The sequence below is a fragment of the Salvelinus fontinalis genome, chromosome 15 (assembly GCF_029448725.1).
Source record: "Salvelinus fontinalis isolate EN_2023a chromosome 15, ASM2944872v1, whole genome shotgun sequence".
Taxonomy (NCBI): Eukaryota; Metazoa; Chordata; class Actinopteri; order Salmoniformes; family Salmonidae; genus Salvelinus; species Salvelinus fontinalis.
The window spans coordinates 29,873,249-29,896,891 of record NC_074679.1 but is presented as its reverse complement, the minus strand read 5'-3'; the positions used below and the strand labels follow the sequence as shown (position 1 = coordinate 29,896,891).

Sequence of the window (23,643 nt, the reverse complement as noted above, 5' to 3'; positions counted from 1 at the left end):
ATCTGCTGGATTTCATTTATCTCATCCAAAAACACTTAGAAACCACAAGATTCTATTCCTAATCTTTCATAATCCTGCCTGTGAGCCTGATGATTTCCTTAGTGTTTTGGGCAAGGAGGTATTACAACTGAAAACCTTTCACACTATGGGACCAACTATGTACTGCTGATGACCATCATTAAGACACAGCCATTCTCAGAATTAAGGCATCTTAACAAACACGCTCAGACGACTTAAAAACCAGATGGCAGACAGTTTTACTACAACATGGACCTTTATTTTATTAGCAAGAACAAAACTAATACGACCAGTATGTACAAAAGTACTATCTATGTCATTGTCATTCTTTGCATGCATGGTGCAGGCACTGTGTATATAGGCATGAGAACAAATCAACAGTCCGTGCATACAGCTGCATCTCACAGGAACATTAAACATGGTTGACTATACACTCATGCTCATTTTTATGCATCTATTTCTATTTTATGCATCTATCAATTTCACCCCATACAGGCATCAACTCTTACCCTTACGATACAGGCACTTCATTAGAATCTCACTGTGTGGAAGCTGAAAACTAGCATGCTGTGGTAGTAACATATACTTCAGAGGGCATCTTGAACATTTAAAATGTCAAAAATATAGAGGGATTATGTACAGCAACTCTTGACATGCATACAATACATCATAATTGGTTCAGCCGGTACAGTAAATAACATCTTATCACTGTAACGGTCATTCTGGAATCATTGGTCAAATCATTAACCATACAAACCTGTGTTATAGATATGACATGAACTGCACCTACTAGTTATATCAGGTTAGGTTAGAGTTCATCCACAGAGCAGAGGAAAGTCTCTCCAACTGTGGCATTCATAGTTTGTCATCTTGTAATGAAAAGCTCATCATCAAACGTGGTGCTATACTCATCCCTGAATCAGTTACTTACTAAGTCAATGTTCTCGCGAAAAGTGAAAAAAAGTGGTTTTAACCTTTGATACAAATGTAAACGTTTGACCAACCTGGGCAATTCTAAGACAGCCATTCAGTTCCAAGGAAGCTCAAATATATTTCTCCATCCATTCTTCTCATTGGAAGAATTCCATATGTGATGTAGGGGTGATTAGTTTGATTGGAGGAAATGGACAAGTTCATATGTAGCACAGCTCTCTAATTGGATCAAACCCTGGTGTTTTGATTAAGACTATGATTCCCCTGTGCAACCCAAGGGACCTAATTACATCTGTTGTCTATCCAGGAAAACTGAGTGGTTATGAAGGTTGCAGGTTCAATGCTCCATAACACCCCACAGGTCATGGACCATGGATAATTAACTCAAATGGCAGAGAATAATACTGATTTACATTCCACCTCAGTACTTCATTGAACAATCAATGACTGCTTAGATAGAGTTAATCAGACAGGCCCCATAGGAGTCCACAAGCCAGATACTGACTGAACTGTAGGTACACTAAGGTTGAAGACCAGTGGACTAGAAGGCCAGTAAACTGCTGTCCAGGGAGAGGTGCTTTGCAAAATATGCTTAGTAGGAATACAGTTGCTCTAAAGTGAAAATGTAATATTTTTTGAAAAATCCATATCCTCCTTGGTGTGAGAAGCCCTCGACCTAGGGTGTGTAATAAGTGTAATCACCCAAAAGCAGCTACTGCCATAGGATATAATGAAGCTGATGCAGACTTGGCCATGAGCATCAGCATCATCATCATCACACTGTATGGTTCAAGTACTGTAACTACCAATTAGCAGAGAAAAATAATACACTGCCAGGGAGGGTCATTCATGGCATGATGTTATTAACAGATGCACTGGGATGTTTAAAGCCTATTTTCAGCTCAGCTTGGATGGCTGTTGAACTTAACTTTACCCTGGGAAGTCACTAAGGGCCACTAAGTGAAGAGACTGAATCTGTCAGACAGAGTGGACAGATGTTCTCATCCAATAGAGTAATATAAAGAGTAATAAAGAGTCCTTTAGTTACTTGTCTGAGAGCAGGTCATGTCTTAGAGTAGGAGAGGAGGAGTAAAAGTTGATGAAGATACAAACACGTGTGATAAAGAACAAAACGCATGCTCATTCAATGTGAAATTACCCTGAACTATACAGTTTCAAAACCTAGAAAAGTAGAAAGCAGGAAGAAATCTATCAAAACTGTTTTGAAATCCAAATGATTAAATGTATGTGTTTGGAATGATACAAAATAACAAAGATTTCAGTCTCCCTTTTCCCTCATAAAGGAAGAAATCATTCTAAAATATTTGTTTTCTTCACCTTGAAGTGTGGCTGAATAAAGTACGATAGTAATTCATCAAAAACCATTGTCCTTGGACAATCATAACAGTATATTCATTTTTGTATGATACAATGTTTGACATCTTCATATACATATACATATACAGAGAAGACCAACCAAACTTCGAGCTGTCTGTGACAACACAATGTAACTATAGTTAAACCAATACTTAATAACCTTTTCTGAATTTAAACTTATAAAACCCCATAGAATAAATGCAACAATTTATCTTTTCTGTATATCCATATCGGCATAATTGAAGCACTTTGTTTTTTGCTTTTTTTTGCTATGTAATATCCTTTTTTGCTCATCAATGGTGTAAACAGGTGTGTGGAGCTGTAGTTTGCAGATTGTAGTCATGATGGGGCCACAGTAGTTGTGTTGAGGCTCTCCTGCCTACATAGAGCAGGTGTCTGTCTGGGGACTGGGGACAGGATAACTCCCTCCACTTACCGGGAACAACCAGTTTAGTAACTAGGGGCCCGATTCCAACCCGAGTTAAGAATGCATAAATGGAACGGAAATCCCTTTTTTATGCACTTTTCTCTCTATGCGTATTCTGACCTTGAAATTAAGCATGAGAATAGCGTGCTATTCACCTGCTATTCGTTCAGGGTGGAGATTGACTAAATTAAGGCGTGGCTGAGGTGTGTCTATTGATACGCGATATTCTGACCTTGACTTAATTCCCTATAATAATTTAATCAATTTTGCGCGCAAGGAAACTATGAATAAGGTCTAGCGAACCTGCTGGTTCCAAGTGGAAAAAGCTACTTTATTTTTTCCAAAAGAAATAACACCATTTTCCATGTACTTTAATTTACAACTTGATAAGAGCTAGGTATATGAGCAAACTGTTTGGATAAGGAAATTGTAAATATAAACTACACTTGTTTTAGATCTATTTTACCTTATAATCGCTGGGTGAAAAGGTGAAACCAGTCATATGGCAGCAAACTGAAGCATATCAACATATCAACTTTCCCACTGTAAAGTTTATGAAATGCTGTGCCATTATGCAGAATTTAAATTGTACTGCCTTTTAACTTGCAGGGATGGGCACTCTCGAATGTCTTAATTATGGGCTACCTCAACTTTCTCTGTCTCCTATTTCTATCATGTTAAATATTAGACACTATCAGCATTGACTGTCAGTAGGCCTAATAACAACAACACACATTCTCCTGCCAATTTACTGTTAGTTCCCTCAATTGGTATAGCCTACATTATCATTCCATTTAATTACATTGTTTCGTTTACCTTCACCTGCTTCCTCTGTAAACGCTGCCACGGCCATGTGGTTGTTGCTGAGGATCATTAGTAACAGTTGATAATATAAAAATATATATGTAGGCTAATTAAATCATTACGGAGCAGGGCGCAGACCAAGCCGTAAGTCGCATGGCGCAATACCTGGCTGTGTCATCACACAGTTCCATGGTTAGTGCAGGCAATAAACATGGGTATAGCCTACTATTGTACACTATTCTCCCTATTATATTTCTATGTACACTAATCTTCCAACATTACCACGGGTTAACATTTTTAAGAATGAATCAAACCACCGTTTTCTTTCTTTCGTGCATAAAGGCTCTCCAAACCTGTTTTTTATGATTCATAAATACTTTCCTTGCCCTAAATAATCTACAAGATCAGAGTATTTTTAAATCTACCAATTGGTGCTGAAACAGAGACGAATATGCATACATTTAGATGGTGCATATTTAGATGGCTTTCTTTCATTGATCCCTAATATTCTGAACCATTCTCACTATATATTCTAGTGAGTCTGTCGACAAAATTCAAACTTAAAGGTACACCGTATTTAAAAGGATGGTTTAAGATAAATGTACAGAAAACCCTATTGAATGAAAACGTGCAAGCGAACCACACCTGCAAATCCCTGTTCCCACCTTCACAAGGTAAGTCTGAATACCAACTACTGAGAAGTGCGTAGGAAAGCGGTGAGTAAGAAAGGCATAATAAGTCGGAATTGGGCCCTAAGTGACTGGGTAAGTGTTGGGGATTGCTTCCCATCCTCTCCATCCTGGCTTCTAGGCTTCCAGGAGGACGTGCCAGCGACAGACCTGCTGGCCTTTACACTCCTTCATGTCCAGCCAGTGCAGCTGCTCCTCCTCCCCGCTGCTGTTCTGGCCCAGGGCGAGCCAGCCTACCATCTCCTTACGCTTCATGCTGCGGCGGTTGTAGATGGACACCATGAGGGTGACGTCACACAGCTGGAACAGGGCAACCTGGAACACAAAGGTCTCCTTGTAGACGGGGTTGGGCTGCCCCCGCCGCACTGATGTCTTACACCTGGAGATCTCCTGGCCCACTGAGTTGAGCAGAGTCAGCTTCCCATAGGTGTCTGAGGGAGACAGAAAAAGGCAAAAAGGCAAAGATAGAGGTAATGAAGTCAAGAGGGATAAACTAAAAAAGTATGATTGACTAAGTCATGATTGCATGGGGGTGCATTCTGTTTAAGGGCCATTTTGATAGGGTGTATGTCACAGGAGGTTGGTGGTACCTTAATTTGGGAGGACGGGCTTGTGGTAATGGCTGGAGCGGTATGAGTGGAATGGTATCAAATACCGCAAACAAATGGTTTGATGCCATTCCATTCGCTATGTTCCAACCATTATTATGAGCCTTCCTCCCCTCAGCAGCCTCCTCTGCTGTATGTTTGTATAGTTTTGTCTGTTTTGGACTGTCATTTCTCACCACTAGAGAGCAGTCTCACTGAGGTTATGGGTCATGTGGTTGGTCAGGTGTATAAGGTCACCGGTAACCAGGTAGTGGTCATGCATGGGTGAACAGGAGATTCTTTTACCGCTATTCACAAGATTGCCTTTAACACAGATTACTGAACCACAAACCATCAAGGTGAATCATCAAGTATAACGTGTCATCATACTCTTTTATTCATTACATCACCCAACAATATATCTAAGTCTGGACATTACATAATTTAGTCCAAATAAAATAAAATAATTAGCGGCAGAGGAGGCTGGTGGGGGGAGCTATAGGAGGACGGGCTCCTTGTCATGGCTGGAATGGAGTAAATGGAATGGTATATGGAAACCATGTTTGACTCCATTCCATGAATTCCATTCCAGCCATTACAATGAGCCCATCCTCCTATAGCTCCTACCACCAGTCTCTTCTGTTTAGGGCATCAGAAACATCACTCAAGCATCAAGTGGCGAATTGGAACTGCCCTTACAATCTGATAGTCTGTATGTATGATGGTAAACATGGGTGTGTGTGAGGGTGTTTGCTCACCGGGCGGCCTGTTAATGGCCAGGTTGCGGAAGTGGCTTCCCTTGATGAGCTCCACAGAGAGGCGTCCGGTGGTGGCGTTGTAGGACAGGCCCACCAGCAGCTCAGGGACGCCCCCGTGGGTTAGAGACTGGGTGGAGGACGCACTGTCACTCTGGGACACCCCAGCTAGACTGACCTGAGAGTCAACACTCTGGAGCACAGGAGAAAGATACACACATGCAGTATAAGTTTACATCGTATACAGTAACATGTTAGCAGTGTTTTGTTGTGTCTTTGGGTGATGTTAGGTGTCTATTCTCTCACCTTCATGTTGCTGCGGGGTTCCAGCACCAGCGTGGTGTCCATATCTCCCCCCTCTGGGCTCAGCCCCTCAAGGCGGACCACCTTCTCCCCCATCATGCGCTCGCGGGACATCCGGCCCCCCAGGGCGTAGAGCCGGAAGCGCAGGGCAGAGGTACCCAGCTCTGAAGGCTCCAGGTGTGAAAAGCGGAAGGTCTCGTTGAATTCGGGCACGGACCCCTTCTGGACGGAGGTCTTATGACGCTGCTTCTTTGCTGGGAGCAGGACCACGTGCACCTGCCACGAGTCCATCCCACTGCGCCCTTTGTCTGGGATGTCCCGCGCGGTCACAACGGTAACAAACAGCTTCTGAGAGGCGGCCTTGTAGTCCATGGTGACCTCGAGGTCACCACATTTGGTGATAGGGGGGCGTGAGGTGGAGCTGGGGGGGCAAGGGAGGACCTCCTCTACAGGAAGATGCTCCTGCTGAGAGGAGGGGAAGCAGAAAACACAGACAGTTGCTTATATATGCTCCTTGCGAGAAGCCAACATATGAAATAGTCATCAATGTCATAATTCTAATCAAATACTGTATTTTGCTGTGTGTGTATCAGGCAAAGATAGAGGATGGTGTTGAAGAGAAAATTGACGCCAGCCAAGCAGCGCTCATGCGGTCAGTAAACACAGCATCGATTGGGTCACCATGTTGACAGAGTAGGCGGAGTGTTTGTGTTGGCACGGCAACCAGAGCTAAGATAATCGTAGTGGCGGCTACAATATACTGCACAGATCAGGCGACATGAGCTTCTTCAAGCTATATCCCTCCCCAACACTCCCTTCATTTACTGACACGACAACCTGACGCTCAAGGTTAGCCACGACTCAAATGATCCAAAACAAACAATATACAATGATGCTAACAATTTGCTTTACTTCACGTATATCTGTATGTGTTGTTCCATTCACATCCATATATATATATATACTGTATATCTCTTTCAATACATGTCGAAGGTATCTATTAGCTACCATCCACATACCAGGTTCTATTTGACAAAGTGAGTTGGATAAAAGGTGAAACAAAGTTAGTGGGATACTCATGCACAGATTGCTCCCCAATTCTCTCTCTCACACACACACACACACACACACACACACACACACACACACACACACACACACACACACACACACACACACACACACACACACACACACACACACACACACACACACACACACAAGCTGTCGCAAAAGCACGTCTGGGCCTGGGCAGACAGTGAAATGGAAGCCTGCAGTGCTAGCCAGCATCACTTGCCCACTCGCTCTCACCTCACTCCAACTGGGCGCCTAAATCAAACATGACACATTAGTGCTTTAGCACAGTAGCACACAAACACAACGCTTATGCAAGCATTAGCAATACTCAGTAACGCTTTACAGCAACAGGTTGTGCCACATTTCATCAATATTTATGAGGCATAAGGAAGGAGTTATGTACTGTGTCCAATGTGCCCCTGGGCCTCATGTCGGCCTTTTCTTGGTATGCCCAAAATTCCTCTGACAAGAAAAAACTGTGGGACAAATACAAAACATCTTCTCCTTGTCAGGTTCCTCATCAGTGTGGCATGATGGACATAGCTGCCTCTTATTGCCAACCAACATTTCCTTTGAGAAAAAACCCTGATCAGGAAACCTTGGTTCACCAGGCCCAAGGTGACAGCGAGAGCTTGTTGGCTGTAGTACCTCTGGGCTCCATGTGGAGGAGCTGTCTGTAGGGTCGTTGTTGTCGTCACCCTGGTTGTCCACGGCTGTCTCCATCTCAAGGCTCCCCTCGGTGGCCTGGCGACTCATGTTGGGGGCCGGGCTGCCCCCTGTGTCCAGCGAGCCCTCCCGTGGTGGGCCGTCCAGACCCTCAGCCATTTCCTGGGACCCCAGGGAGCCCAGCTTCTCATCCCCGTACGACAGGGGGTTCTGGTAACTCAGCCTGCTCACGTCTCCGTCCACGTCTGGGGACGATCACAGCAGGGCTTCATAAAGACACAATATCACATGGAAACATACAGCACACACTCACACTGAGATATTTTGTATGGTATGCAGTCTGAAATGGAACAGGCTTCCCTTAATAAACATATCTGACAGAACAGACTTCTGCAATTAAACATTGTCATGAAACATCCTTGGGAAATGAAATACAAGCCAGCCCTGTGTGTATAACATAGTAATTGAATGCATTTTATAAACATAAGCAATATAAAGCCTCCTATTTGAACAGAAATTGCATAACTTTTCAGAAACTTGTTCCTTCAATTAGTGTGGCTGGTATGGGGCTGCACCATGAGCTGATCAATGGCAATTACCTCCAATTCCGTATCATTAAGGGCAGACCGACAGTTATATCAACGACTACAGAGAGTGATCACCATGGCAACAGGGCACAGTGTGACTCATCAGTGTGTGTTGTGTGTTCCCAGGGTCGATCAGACCACTAGTTATATCATAACACCACCAGTCACATGCTCGCTGGAGGAAGGAAATGTGGTAGTTATTATGAGTCACAGGTAGTTATTGTGAGTCACAGGTAGTTATTATGAGTCAAAGGTAGTTATTGTTAGTCACAGGTAGTTATTGTGAGTCACAGGTAGTTATTGTGAATCACTGAGGCATTGTGAACCCCCATGACAGGATGTCAGTCATACAAACAAATGGATTCTTTGTTCAATAAAATAATTGAATTCAATGAAAAACTATTAGGCATAGTCAGGGAATTCCTAATGCCAGGGGCCTCCAATGATCTAACAGGGGCTTGATGAACACTTAGACTTTAACTGTATTCTTTATGTACCAGTAACTAGTGGTGGAAGAGGGGGTTGGGTGGGTAAATCCCCCCTTATCTTCCAGGGCCATGACATCTGTATAATGCCTGGGTCTGCTGTCACCACTTACACTGATCAGTCTTATAGCCTGACTTGAGTCCAAACAAGTCACTAATTAATCTAAAGACCCAGAGCGCTCTCTCACCATCTCTGTGTTGATCCCTCACAGAGTGGGCCAATCAAGTTCAGCCTGAGATCTTTACAGACAGCAGTCTGTGATGAAATGTTATTTTTGGGCTCTGGGGCAGTGGGTTGATTCATTTACATCCCATTGGATCAGATTAGAGGACATGTTTTGAGTGTGTGTACAGATGTAGGATCTAGTTTTGAGCCAGTTTGCTACAGCAGGAAGATAATTCTGCAGCTACAGGAAATGTGAATTATTATGTGGATTATAATTAATGGACATTTTTGTAGGGCTTGATACATTTCCGTAAGAGAAAATCAAGTCTGAAATGTGGAAATGACAAACTTCAGAAGCCTTTCTAAACCTCAAATACACTACAAGTTTCAAATGTCCTGCGTTGCAAGAAAGCTCTCCTGCAACAGGGTGATCCAATTAAGATCCTCCAATTAATCTGTACTCTGTACTGTGTCAGAATGTGTGTCTCTGTGTGCGTTATGTATGTGTGCGTGCGTGTGTATGAGTACCTTCGCAGTCTGAGGGCTCTGTGCTGCCCTCCTCCTGGTCAGAGAGTAGGCGGGTGAACTTGTGGCGTTTTCCCGGTGCAGCCTGGGCTACAACCTCGGTGGTCCCTGTAGAGCGGAAGCTCTGAGAGCGAGACACTGAGATCTCAAACTGCTTCACTATCTCGTCCTCGCTATCCGATGAGCTGGACTGATCCTCACCATCCCCGTAACTGTTCACTGGATGGACCAGAGATCACACAAACACACACACGGAATACAGAGTTCACAAAGAGAAGGAGAGAAGGTGCAGGCAGGAGAGCTACTATAGAACCTAATGATTATAGTAGGATTATAGTAGGAGAGGAGAGGAGAGGAGAGGAGAGGAGAGGAGAGGAGAGGAGAGGAGAGGAGAGGAGAGGAGAGGAGAGGAGGATAGAGAAACACATCAATAATAACAATGTGAATATGATCACATCAATATGTGTGCTTATTAAAACTACTGCCGAGGGCAAGACAAACACAGGAATTAATTCAAAGAACATTTAATAAAACGATCACAAGCATGACCCGCATATCCAAATGAGATTGTCCCTGGCAGGTGAGTATTGGATCACTGGGACTTTAGTGTAAACCAGTGATCTACCATGCTATGAAACCAGAACAAGGAGAGCAGGAGAGAAGTGCCAGCTGTACATCCCCATAGCATTACAAAACAAATTAGCTGTCACCTGTTATCCTTTCATACACTCTCTCTCTTTCTCTCTCTCTCTCCCTCCCTCTCTCCCTCTCCACCCTCTCTCTCCCTCTCCCCCTCTCCCCATCTCAACAAAGCATTTCATCTGAACACCATTAGTTCCACCAGTGATGGCCAGAAAGACAGTGAGTAACTTGGTTATGTAAGTGTCTGTTGACATATTGATTGAGGCTGTAATGGAGATGTATCACATGTCTCTGGCCCCGTCTCCCTCGTCAGTGCAGGTCACCCAGTACACCACCCTCTTTACCTGAACCATCCATCACCATGGTAACCCAGGATGGCTCTAGTGAGTGGGCGAGAGGCCGCTGATTGATTTACTGTGGCCCTGCCCACCTCGTGTTCAATGCGTCGCCAGGGCTGCAGTACCGAGAGCCATCTAACCCTTAGCCTTATAATCACACAGGAGGGTTGAATGGCGGAAACCGGTTACCGTGATTTACCGCCCAAAACCACAGACAGGTCTACATCATCCATCTCATCATGGTAACTTTTTTTCTTGTGACAGGTAGGCCTATACTTGCTGCAGCGTAGCCTATGTTGCAGTAATATGAAGACCGAATGTGCATCTAATTTACCCATCTCCATCTGGCTTTCGGGAGTCACCTTTTTTTTTTTTTTGTAAAGATTTTTTTTTTTTTTAAATTGCCGCTGCAGAGTTTTAAAATAGCCTATCACTCGAATATCGTTCTCTCTCTCCATCAACTCTATTCAAATTGCATCCAAAATAGATAATCCTGTTCTAGATTGATATATATAGCCCTCTATATATAGATTTCCTAGCCTACCTCTTCCAGGTAATAAATTCAATGCAGTTTTAGCCTAATATTTAGCTAACTAATGATGGGTTATGCATAACAAGCGTATAATTTATAGTCTCTGTCTCTTGCGCAATACACAAACATCTATGCTCCTCTGGCCTCTCATTAAAAAATGCTTCTTAGCTCTTGGAGTCCCATGCAGGAAAAGCTAGACTAGAATAGCTTTATTTCTTTGCATTTCTTATACCAATAGATTATTCTAAGAGGGATGCAAGCTCGTGTTTGCTGAATGTTAATTACAGCAGCCAATAGAACTCACGGGTAGTTTGAAAGAAGAGCGAACGCGCGATGGCGGTAGGCGAATGCATTTATTTATTCAGACACATAACCATTCAATCTTCGTGAAGAGAAGTGAAAGCCGTCTGCATCTAATTCTAGTACTATATATTATATTAAGCATGTCATTAAAATGATGAAGATGAGGACAAACTTATTTCATTTAACTGTTGTAAGCGAGGAACGAATGAAGAAACAATATAGAGAAAGAGAGAGTAGGCTATATATAACAACATTAGGGGAAATATTATATAAGGTACATATGAGTCAGCCTACCACTAATTATACAAATAGGCCCTATTATATTTCAAATGTCAAATCTAATTAGCTAGCCTACACTTGTAGCTTTGTAGGCCGCAAGTGCTGCACCCGAATCACATGTTCTCTCCTGCTTTATCATGGTTTGAACGATGTAAGTAGGCCTAAATCCAGTCCATATAATACAGTATAATACAATACGTGCTTCTACACCTGCATTACTAGCTGTTTGGGGTTTTAGGCTGGGTTTCTGTACAGCACTTCGAGATATTAGCTGATGTACGAAGGGCTATATAAAATAAACTTGATTGATTGATTGATACAGTAATACAGTTCACACTAAAAAAGACTAGCCTACTGGAGCTAGTTTCATTTATTTACCCAAGAGAGCATATAGCTAGCTACATCTATCTGTCACACCCTGATCTGTTTCACCTGTCCTCGTTATTGTCTCCACCACCTCCAGGTGTCGCTTGTTTTCCCCAGTGTATTTATCCCTGTGTTTCCTGTCTCTCTGTGCCAGTTCGTCTTCTATGTCCAAGCCTACGAGTGTTTTTTCCAGTTTTCCTGCTTTGCCTTTTCTCCTTTTTCTAGTCGTCCCGGTTTTGACCCTTGCCTGTTCTGGACTCTGTACCCGCCTGCCTGACCATTCTGACTGCCCTGACCTCGAGCCTGCCTGCCACTCTGTACCTCCTGGACTCTGATCTGGTTATGACCTTTTGCCTGTCCACCACCGTTCTCTTGCCTATTCCCTGTGGATTTATTAAACATCTTAAACTCCAACCATCTGCCTCATGTGTCTGCATTTGGGTCTCGCCTAGTGCCATGATACTATCGGCTTTTATATTATTCTGTCATGCGTAATGTAGTAGCCTATATCATATTATGTATTGGATAATGGCACAATAATAATAATTGGCACAATAATTGGGCTTTTTTGGGCTTGGGCTCATAAAATGTATTTAATGTAGGACTCACAAAATGTATTTAATTATGGCTCAACAGACTCAGGTAGCATCAGGTTTGAATTTTCATGCTGATCAAAGCTCTTATCAAATCAAATGCATTAGAATGCTTTTGAATGACACTTCCGGTTTTGGCGGGAAATACCGGGTTACCAGGGAGAAAAGTGATTTATTCTCTGGATGGAACATTTGTAAAATACCAGGAAAATATTCAACCCTATCACAAAGTCATCACTACTGGAACATACTGACCGCAGCTCCCTGCCACTCCAACCTCAGTACTCCACCATTACATCAATCACTCCAAGGCTTATCATTCCTGTGCCCAGGACCTTTACCACATCCTAATAGTTATTCTTGCAGAGCTCTCATCACTTCACTAAAGCCTAGTGAGTGCACAGAAGAACCCTCAAAGCAGGTTTCCATTTTAAAAAACATATTTGATTCATGCTCATTTGACCGCACTAAAAGGGAGAGAAAATAAAGTGAGAAGGTTCATCTCCACAATGCTGAGAAGAGCTGTAGGTGCAGGCACAGAGAGCTGCACAAGCACATCCATCAAGGTATGCAAATTAATATGGTGGAGGGCCACTCCTGAAGTGAATGACCTTGAGAGTATTTGTCAGTCCTCTCAGTCTCCATGTGACAGCCGTAGCACATGTTGGAGAGCTCATTTAGACGGCCACTCTCAGAGCCCACATATAAAAGTAGGCCACTCTCAAGTGCCTACAGTATAGCAGAGATCCATACAACTCTCACTCAACAGTGTGTTGGTGTGTGTGTGTGTGCATCCCTCAGAGGTCTGTGTATCTGTCACCCACGCACTTACACACATATTCTAACCATCCTTCCTGTAAAACACACATCAGTACAGTACAATGAGGATTCACATAAAAGTCTCTCTATTCACAATCTTCAAGGTGATGTGTGACATCACAGTATGTCACAGCATAACAGACTGAATCTACTTCTGATATTGACCCACCCAGTGTGATGAAAGATAAACGCTTTACCTGCTGTGCCAGCCTTACTGGAGTGCCATGAGGCTGCCCAGCTCACCCTGCTCCCCACCACCTCACTCTCCTCGGGTATGATAGACAGACACTCTGCAGATGGGGAAGCCCCAGAACAGGAGCTGCTAGGCCTACTCATGCCCCGTAGAGTCAGCTGAGCCTGGAGGGCCTGTAGCCTCTGCTGGGGGTCCATGGAGGACACAACAGCCCTGGAGGTCTGGGACCCTAAGTCCTCCTGGAGCTCTGAGGGATCAGACACCTCCTGGGTCTCTCCTGGTGAGGGTGCTGGGTCAGCAGACACTCCCTGAGACTCCCTAGTCTGGCCCGGTCCCTGGCCCGAGGGTAGGAGGGCCGCAGACAAAGACTCCGATACCTGGACGAACCATCCTTTCAAAGAAAGGATCTCCGATACAGGATCATCTCGCTTCATCTCGTAGCAGCGCGCTGTAAACGACTGTTACTTCAGAGTGACATGACTGCAACGGCTGACTTGAGTACAGTATCAGCCGAAACTCTGCCTATCCAAGCAGGAGATGTTTGCTCAAGGGACTGAACAACCAGGAAATACCGGAGCCAAGAACACCGCCCTCTCCAACCACAGAGAGCCTAACGTTTACCTGGGGATTATGGGAAATGTTTGCAGTGTTTGACTAATGAAGAACAAAGCACAGCCTCCTCCCTGACTGAATGATTAGCATTAAAGGGTACCATTGTTCTACTACCGTATGTTTCAAGATAAAGTGACAGAATTTCTACAACTTGTGAGAAGAAAGAAAGAGAGTGAATTACATGAATATAACATATTTTCCCCAGCCAGCCACTCTCTGGCCTCCTACCTGTCTCCCTGCATTAGGCCCGCTCCCTCCCCACTGACAGTCTCTCACCTCCAGTCTCCATCCCAGGGCCCACCCCTCCAACTGGTCACCCAATACCAGAAACCCTACCTCAGGACCCAGAGAGCAGACAGACCCCACCCCTCTGCCTCCCGTATTCCCCTGCCCCAGGCTCATAACCCCTAGGCCCTAGTCAGGCACCATGCCAGTCCACTCACCCAGCCCCTGGCGGACTCCGGGCCTGCTGCGGGAGCGTTTCCCGCGGCCGTGCTGCTCCAGACAGGGCAGACCCCCAACGCGGGAGAAACACAGCTTCTTATTGATGAAGAGGAAGAGGACGGCCAGAAACACCACAAAGACACCCACCGCAGACAGGAAGCCGATGGCCTCTGGGGTGACTGTGAAGGAGAGAGGACACACAAAGACACACTGATCAGACCACATAAACAGACAGCCTGAACACACACACACACACACACACACACACACACACACACACACACACACACACACACACACACAGACACACACACACACACAGGATACACACACAGACAGAATGGGCAACACTTTAGTAAGAGTTTCAGTTTAATTAAGCTAACAGGGCAGAAGTTACATATTCTGGTTGTGGTATCTGCCTATTGAATTTTAGCGCAAATATACATACATTTGTACATGTTTCAAATAATAATACAATTGTCTGCAATACATAAGCTTATGAAACTTTCTTGGGATTTAGCATTGCATATTGAACATTCTGATTCTTATTCAGGGTTGTAAGTGTTACGTAACTTGCCATGTATTACACAACTATTTTGAAACCACTCTAATAAATAGTCAAATAGAAGGAGTAGTTAAATATCCCCCTCTGCCTGAGCTCAAGTTCAGAATCCTGTCCTTCTATGGGCATGTTTAGTGAGCTGTCTTGTGAAGGCCATGAGGAGGACTTGTGTACTAACAGCCTCTTTACACTACACTACTTTGACAACACAAAACCAGGTCCAGGAGAGATACCTGTGAAGTGTAAAGAGACAGACCTAGATTCAAATCTCTCATTAAGTGATTTTTCCCACACAACCTCCTTCTGAGTCACACATGAAGCAGGAATGTGGCTTTGGCCACACGACATCCAAGGCTAGTGTGAACAGAAAAGTTGCACATCGGATGTTGAAGATAGGTAGATCTCAGTGAACATATGTTACTGATGTAAATGGCCCCTAAGAGAAAGACAGAAAAATAGAGTACTCCACTCCACTCTCAATGACTCCTCCAACCAATGAATGCAAGTACAGTACAAGAGAGAGCCATGTCTTTCTTTGTGGTTTCCATGACAACCTCCAAAGTGCATTGGAATCCATAAAAGGAGTAGAGCTTTGCCATGACTCTATGCCCTGGAGAAACACCCTCTACAGATGATATGAAGTCAACACTACTGGGAGGATTACTGTAGGTGTGCGTGGGTGAGTGTGTGTACGAGACGCTGAAGCATGTAAAACAATTCCTTCATCTATTTCATTTCTTCATTATTCCATGATGCCTCTCGTCATTCTCTGTTCTGTTGTACTACTCTTCTCGCACTGAGCCTCTGGATCTGCTATTTCCCCAAGGTCTCTCACTGTGGTCTGTTACACATCCACATACAACAACCAGAGGAGATTTGTGGTGAGACCCAAAACAAGATAACTGGGGTTTCCTTCTCTGCTGCACACAAAGGCTCCACTATGTCTCTCTGAGAGCCCCCTGTGTCCCCATACAGATGGACAGGAAATGGACCAGGGTCAGGGGGTTGGGGCGACACCTGCTCCTCCCACAGAGCCCTCAGCAGGGCAATCTGCCTCTACCACACACACACACACACACACACACACACACACACACACACACACACACACACACACACACACACACACACACACACACACACACACACACACACACACACACACACACACACACACACACACACACACACACACACACAATCAGAGCCAACACTACTGACAATATCATCTGAGTCTGGACTAGGAAAACAAACCAATACCAATTCAAAAGCTGCATTTGAAACAGCAGGGAGATGAATGATACCTCGAGTAGTGCCGAGCCAAGCAGAGAGGAAACCTAATTATCCCTGTTTGACTTTACACCAGACTGAAAGACAGTGTGAAGTTCCTTTGTTCAGCTCCACTATAAGGTAATCTAAACACCACTGTGATCATTCTCAGACTAATAAGAAGCTCTATGGACTGATCTCATCATCATGTAGTTGAGGTGCAATTTTACCATGCTTTCAGTCATCCGTTGAATCTAACCCTGACTTCAAAGTGTTCTCTCCTCTCTCTGGTTTCATTTCAACGCTGGGTGGGCAGCATAATAATCAAGCTAATGTTTTAATATTCACGCAGAACCACATTGATACTCCAGCAGGCATGCTCTTACTGAATAATCAAACAGGATCATGCACAGACAGGCATTAACATTCAAACGCATCTCCCCACTCACATCAAAATAAATCTCACATACCCAGCTAGTTCACAGCCCTCCAGCAGAATGAACAGAATGAGCCAAAGCAACATCACTCAACTAGACGACTACAGTAGAATCAGATCGTCTCGCTACAAAGGAAAAGTCTTGAAGATATGGATGTATTCTCTGCTAATGAACTTGTTTCAGGAGAGTGAGACTTGGAGTAGACAGGTGTGTAATAGAGAGAGGGGCAGGGCAGTGAACAAACACTGGTACTGTATGCTGTCTATTGGCTGTGTGATTGTGTGAGTGGTCCTATTGTTTGGGGTAGCAGCTATAGTTGTGCCAAGGTACAGGACTGTGTGTGTGTGTCCAGTCTCCAAGCCTGATCTTTATTATAAAATGTACTGCTGACTATGTAGATTGGCGCATTGATGTTGAGGTGAGGACACCAACATGTGTTTGTGGTACACACTGTGCCTGGGAGAGAGAGATTCAGTTTCTGGGCAGGGGGTTGAAGAACCCAACCCTTATATACCACATGATGTTTTCTTCATATCCACTATGTTTTCTCCTTAGTTCAAACCCTATGACCACAACGCCTATCTCACAGCTCAGAAACACCTGAGCATCACAGCAGTAGTTGGTTTCCTTGGAAACAGCCCAATGGCTCTGTTGAGGATAATGTGATGAGTGTCTTTGCCCACACACAGAGAAAGGACCCATGTTACCATGGCACTGCCAGTCAGTCTTGCCATGATTGGTCAGGAGGACAAGAGCTCTTCAGTGATGAGGTGAGTGTGTTAGTAGGGATCAGAGACAAAGGGCAAGGCCCAGAGAGAGTGGGAACCAGGAAGCACAACAGTAGTCAGGGGGTTGTGATTGATAACAGTCATGAACATGTGGGCTATAGCTACTGTATTGTATGTGCTGTGTTATTCTGTCTAGCCATGCATATGAGAAGAAGGTAATACTAACGTCAACATAGAATAATCTTGACGCATGGAAATAAGTAAGACTGAACATTCACATGAATGATCAAGGTCTTCAGTCCTGTTTCAATAACCAATATCAAGAGCACTGTCACAATGTTGATGTGCAGATGCCCTCTGCTGGTTCCATGAGGTTGTGCATGAATATTCTGCAGACTGAGCAATTTCATGTAGCATATGCTACATCTTGAAAGACAATACAATACAAAGTTACACAGAGCCACACACTGGAATGAGATCACAATCTACGTGAATTCAAATTGAGGAAATATCTGTCTTCCCCAAACTGCTCTGTCTTTGATGATTTAGAAAGAGAAGGTCCTAAACCCATGAGACTAAAGAGGATAGCGCCATCTGTTGGACAATTTAGTCATGGCATTCAACAGAACAACCAATTTATCAAATGACTCCCAGAGGTCTGCGGAAATTAACCTTCTACAACGGGAACCTTTCATTTTGTTACATTACTATCAATGTAAGAAAAATATCTGCTGTTTCCTCTGATACAAACGGTATAGAGGTCCAAAGAAAGTGTAAATGTCAAGTTCTCTCATCTTCAAACATTTGAAAATCAATCAATCAAGATTTTTTTTCCTAATCAGTCGATATCATGTTCATACATCTCCCTATCAGCCGACACAAACTAGACTGAGGATATACTGATGAAATGAAAGCAGCTCAAAGGTCCTGGCTGAGTGGAGTAGAGCAGGTTCTGTCCCTGTAGAGGGGAACTGTGAGTCTCTAGGTCCTCTCTCACCCTTCATGTCTCACACTGAGCTTCCAGTTAGAGTTAAATCTAGCACTCCTGCACCCAGTCTCAGTTCAGTTATGTAGCACTATATTGCATCACTCCAATATGGTATCCTTCCGCGTGGCAAGATAGGATTTCATATTGGAGTTGTGTACCGGTTAGTGTTGATGCTAATGCTGACCCTCTTAAATAGCTGCCGCCACACTACTTCCAGCTCTTCCTTTTCTTGGTTCATTCCAGAGAGGATTTGCTTGGTAAGAGCTCTACGTTAGCATGTATTAGCGCAGAAGTATACCCGCAGCTATTCAATAGCTTGGAGCAGCTACCTAGCTAGCCTCTCCATCTAGATGGTCTACTGTCCCCCCACCCGGTTTGGCTTGTGCCATCTTGTTTGGGTTTTGTCTTTGTTTTTATTTCTTGTGACAGCGTACAAACCTAGTCGATACTCGGTTTGGTCGACCAGTATAGCGGCGCTGAGAGTTTGTCTTAGTTGTCTGTTTGACTTGTCCGTACACCGGAACCCTCACGGTTTTAGTATTGGGGTTCAGGGACCACGCCTACCTCCCAAGATCATGAAACTATGTAAGCTAGGTTTCGCGGCGCACCATGTTTTCATCTCTCACAGGGTGCAGCCATCTTGCCTAGACTTTTGTGTGTTCCACGGTGAACAAGTTTTCAAAGTAGCTAGCTTAACAAGAGGTGACCATTGCAGGACTAAGCACAGAAATAAACACACTTTCCCTTAAGTCCCACAGAAGGTGATCTTCCTCGGGATGTCCATAGACTCGACTCTCATGAGGACACATCTCCCAAAGGTGAGAGTAACAAAATCCTATCCTACCTCAACCTTTTCTGGCTCGGATGAGCCATGTCGGTGTTAGAGTGCCAACAGTTACTCGGCCTACTGATGGTGGCTACCCTGTTGGTTCCATCAGGCCACTCCAGCAATGGTTCAACTCCCACGGCCGTTACCCAAAACAACACAGACACCGTCACCTGCTGGTGATGAGTGCATGTTTGAGTGGTTATCCTGCTCCTTCCTGTAAAAGGGGGTGGGCCTGATCAGAGTCCACCGCAGAGAGCTGGTGTGCGCTGACGCCTCTCTGATGTGTTGGGGAGCCGTGTTCAGTGGCATGGCAGCCAGCGGCCACTGGAGCCCCCATGGTGCCTCAATGTGCTGGAGCTCAGGTTGGTTCGCCTAGCTCTCCAACAGTTCCAGCCCTACCTGGTAGGACAGCATTTCCTGGTTCAATGGCTTGGGAGCTCTTGCCATGGGCCCAAACCCGCTTGGCATCGCTGCAAGCAGAACATACAGTATCCCCTGGGTCCTGAACAATGCAGCGGACATGCTCTCTCGGCCTGTCGAAGGGGGACTAGAGTCTACACCCTCAGGTGGTGTTACTGCTTTGGTACAGGTTCGTGAGAGCACAGGTGAACCTGTTTGCAGCTCAGGAGAACACTGATTTCCCCAGCTCTTTCTCGATGTCAGACCCTATAGGCCCTCTGGGTCTGGATGCCCTAGCTCACGATTGGCTGGCAACGACGCTTTACGTGTTCCCACCATTTCCCATACACTAGACAGGGTCATCTTGATGGACCACCAGCTGCTCTTGATAGCTTCATGCTGGCCGAGACCACCATGATTCAGCCTCCTGTTGTCCCTCCTCTCATGGACTCCATGACAGCTGCCCCTAAGGCCCGACCTGCTCTTTCAGGCTGGGGGGACACTGTAGCATACGGACTCGCACCGTTTCCAGCTTCGGGCTTGGCCTCTGAGAGGCGTTAGTGGACCAGTCTAGGCCTTCAGGACAATGTGGTGAACACTTTGCGGAGCGCCATGGCTTCTTCCACCAATGCATCATATCAAATGTGGCGGGGCATATTCTGTACCTGGTGAGAGAGTCATATGTGCAAACGGTTTTACGGTTTTCAGTCACAGCTCGATGCGGCATCCACATTGAGAGTGTATCTAGCCGCAATATAGGCATGCCATGATGACGGCCAAGAGGTACCTTCGAGTCAATGTTGCCCCCGCCAATGAGGTCAGGACGGCTTTGCTGGATGCTGCCTCCGCTTCCCTGAGTCGGGACGGAGGAACACCGCGACTATGTCTGCCCTGAGCTCAGTCCTACAGGACTTTGCTCTCTGCCTGGCCCTTACCTAGTTCACCGATTAATCTGGTATTGTGATACCAAAAATGGAGTGATCCAAGATAGTGCTACATAACAAAGGTTACGTATGTAACCATGGTTATGTGAGCTATTGGATCACTTCAATCCTCTTTGTCTGTGATCTACTGCGCCTCGAAAAAGGACAAGGTGGAAGTAGAGCAGTGGAAGATGTTTAAGGGGGTCAGCCACAGCCTCAGCACTACACGATGCATTGGACTAATCTGAAATCCTTACTCAGAATGTATACTGCCGCGAGGGAGTATACCATATTGGAGTGAACTAATTATGTAGCTCACATAACTGTGGTTACAGACGTAACCTTTGTTCTGTTCTCAACCTACTTCCTTCTCCCTCCCTGTGTTCTGTCTGACTCTACAAGAACTAGCTCCCTCAATCTCTCCTAATGTTCTTCCTGTCCAACTGGGCTAGGCCAAACACCCTTCCTGAATAATGCTCTCAGATGCAATAACATGGAGCGAGGTGATGACATCGTTCAAAAAGTCTAGACTGCCTTTCCACTGGTGTAAGGTTCAAACACATCTAAGATAAAAAAGTGTTGGCCCAATTTTTTTTTGATGATTACCAAAATAATTGTGTCTGTGAACATCTGACTTTTCATGAAACTATATAGATGAATATGCTATATTCTGAACAGAGTTTACAGACTACAGTAAACAGGAAATACTGTACATGAATAACACATGCACACACACATGCACACACGCGCACACACACTGTCAGTTCCAGGCCAGCCCTGTCTGCCCAACATGGAGAGAAATGTGTGAATTACGCATGGCCCTGTAACTAGGCCACCATTAGCAGCACACACAACAGAGTGCTCTGGACTTATTCAACCATATTCTCCAGCTCAGAGGAGCTCCTGCACAACACAAAGCTCGGAAACATACAGAGATAAGAGATCAGAGAGCATCACTTCAGTCTCTCCATTGTGGGAACCGAGAAAGGAGGTTGGTTACGACTGAGTCAGTATACAATACAGTATGTCTAGGTTTTCCCAGGCTTTGTTTTGCAGTTTGGTGAGATATGGTTCCAAACCAGTTGTTCAGGGATAGAATGTCCATTGGAGAGAGTGGCCACCTCTAGGGATATGACCCAGAAAAGGGATCTAAAAGTATGGATGCATGTACAGACTTTCTAGTCTCACAGTAAATCCGCATATTTACCTTAAAGGGTGTCTCGACTCCACCCACACCTTTCCATGAGTTTATATAAACACGATTATGCATTCTTAATGAATATACTATGAATGAAAAAGCAGGCACACCCCTCATGAATGTCCATTCTGGCAACTAGAAATTACTATGTCTTTCTAAATGTCTATGTTTGGCAAGTGAGGGTGAGTCCAACTGCTGGTGAGTTACTCCAACAGGTTCTCTGTTACTTCATCACGACAATGCAGGGCCATTCAGCTTTGGTACAACAGGCTATTGAAATAATGTGACAGAATAGTAAAGATAGGTCAGTTGTTAGATAACTTTACACATTTAATAAGGCGCTTATAGCGTGTGTGTGTGTGTGTGTGTGTGTGTGTGTGTGTGTGTGTGTGTGTGTGTGTGTGTGTGTGTGGAGTCAGTTAGGGGATTCTACCATTCATTGAAGTCCATACAGGCTCCTGTCAGCCATTATTCAACCTCACAAGTGGTATCCTATTCATGGCCTGATTTGTATAAACTAATGTTGTACCTTGTCAAATGTTGACCTAGATTAACCATTCCATTGGAGATGGCAGGCTATATCAAACATGGAACTTCTGTGTGCCATAGCCTACATAAAATGCAAGTACTGATCTGGGCGCAGGCCTATCCTTTATTTTAACACTGAATCGAGTTCTAATCATTTGCGTCATAATTTAACACAAATAGCCCTCAGAAAAGTCAATAATAATGACTGCAATGGCAGGTCGTCACAGGAAATATGGCAAAGGGGAATTCTCAACATATGCCAACATACAATTGCAGAGCACAACATGCGTGTTCAAGTCGTAGCTGAAATAGCGGAATTATAGCCTATTATGTCAGCCGACGCAGCCAACAAAATTATATATTGTATCACTGTATCAAGCAGTGTAAAATGGAAACATTGTAGCCAGACGCACCAAAAAAAAAAAGATAGCTTCAATCTCAACCACATAGCATCTGCAACAGCAGATTGTGAAATTAAATAATTGTACTAGCCTATCTCTTGCCTTTCCTCTGCTACAAAAAAAAACAAATTTGTTCATTTTCTCTATTGGGATACTTACTATCTGTGGCCATGGTTGAGTCTGTTTAAAGTCCGATTTAGATGTGAATAGGATTAACGTTGCAGTGGCATTCCCGGTGGCTCACATTGTCCATAGATTGCCGCACGGATAGCGGCGGGAAGGGGTATACTGGCTGCCGTGGGCCGTTTCCTCGCCTCCTTCCGCAGTTGCCCAGCTCTCTAGCCGCATTCACGGTTTAGACTCTTCCTACCACCCTGACGATTCGCCAACACACCGTCCCTCCTAGCCTCAAAACAATGACGTGCTCGCCCCCATACCTCTCCCTCCCGTCTCTCTCTCATCTTCTCACGAGTGACCTTATGTGCACCTACCTGGCTTTGACCAACAGAGCACAAATTATTTTCTTTCAAATTAAATAAACACTTTCGTGACACAAATGTACTTGGACCAGGTCGGTCTTGCTAAAGACACGTTGGCCAAGTGAGTGACCTAGATAGATTATAGGATAAATAAATGATTCGAAACAATTCGACATAATTGAAAAACGATAGGCTACTACTTACCGCGACTGGGAGTGACAATAGTAATGATCGAATTCTTTATTTAAGTGTACAAAACCCACAGTTACTGGCTGATACTTATGGTGTGTCCTGCCTGTCCTCTTCTCCCGCCTCTGCACCTCCAATGCCAGACTAGTTCTCCATCTTCAGTTAGCAATTTACTGCCAGACTAGTATGTTAC

The 23,643-nt window shown here is 44.6% G+C and overlaps 1 protein-coding gene across 3 annotated transcripts; it reads right to left on the bottom strand.

The window, feature by feature from the left end:
- Positions 1 to 255: 255 nt before the first annotated feature.
- On the bottom strand, positions 256 to 23,380 carry syt16 (synaptotagmin XVI). 3 transcript variants are annotated; one of them, XM_055863307.1, is made up of 7 exons: positions 22,942 to 23,380; positions 14,520 to 14,756; positions 9,403 to 9,618; positions 7,619 to 7,881; positions 5,897 to 6,358; positions 5,594 to 5,783; positions 256 to 4,679 (listed from the first exon to the last, which is right to left on the bottom strand). In XM_055863307.1, the coding sequence occupies exons 1-7, from the start codon at positions 22,952 to 22,954 to the stop codon at positions 4,366 to 4,368; spliced, it is 1,695 nt and encodes a 564-aa protein (XP_055719282.1). In that variant the 5' UTR covers positions 22,955 to 23,380; the 3' UTR covers positions 256 to 4,365. The 3 variants fall into 3 exon arrangements, with proteins under 3 accessions (XP_055719282.1, XP_055719284.1, XP_055719285.1); XM_055863309.1 differs by having other exon boundaries at positions 14,520 to 14,699; positions 22,942 to 23,378; XM_055863310.1 differs by lacking the exons at positions 14,520 to 14,756; positions 22,942 to 23,380 and adding an exon at positions 13,469 to 14,339.
- Positions 23,381 to 23,643: the final 263 nt, after the last annotated feature.

Excerpts from the sequence above, each read along its gene's own strand:
- syt16 (XM_055863310.1), bottom strand. The coding sequence starts at position 13,898 with ATGAAGCGAGATGATCCTGTATCGGAGATCCTTTCTTTGAAAGGATGG. Across the intron at positions 6,359-7,618 it reads CCTCCACATGGAGCCCAGAG|CAGGAGCATCTTCCTGTAGA; the intron begins GTACTACAGCCA and ends CCCTCCTCTCAG. Across the intron at positions 4,680-5,593 it reads GGCCATTAACAGGCCGCCCG|ACACCTATGGGAAGCTGACT; the intron begins GTGAGCAAACAC and ends TGTCTCCCTCAG.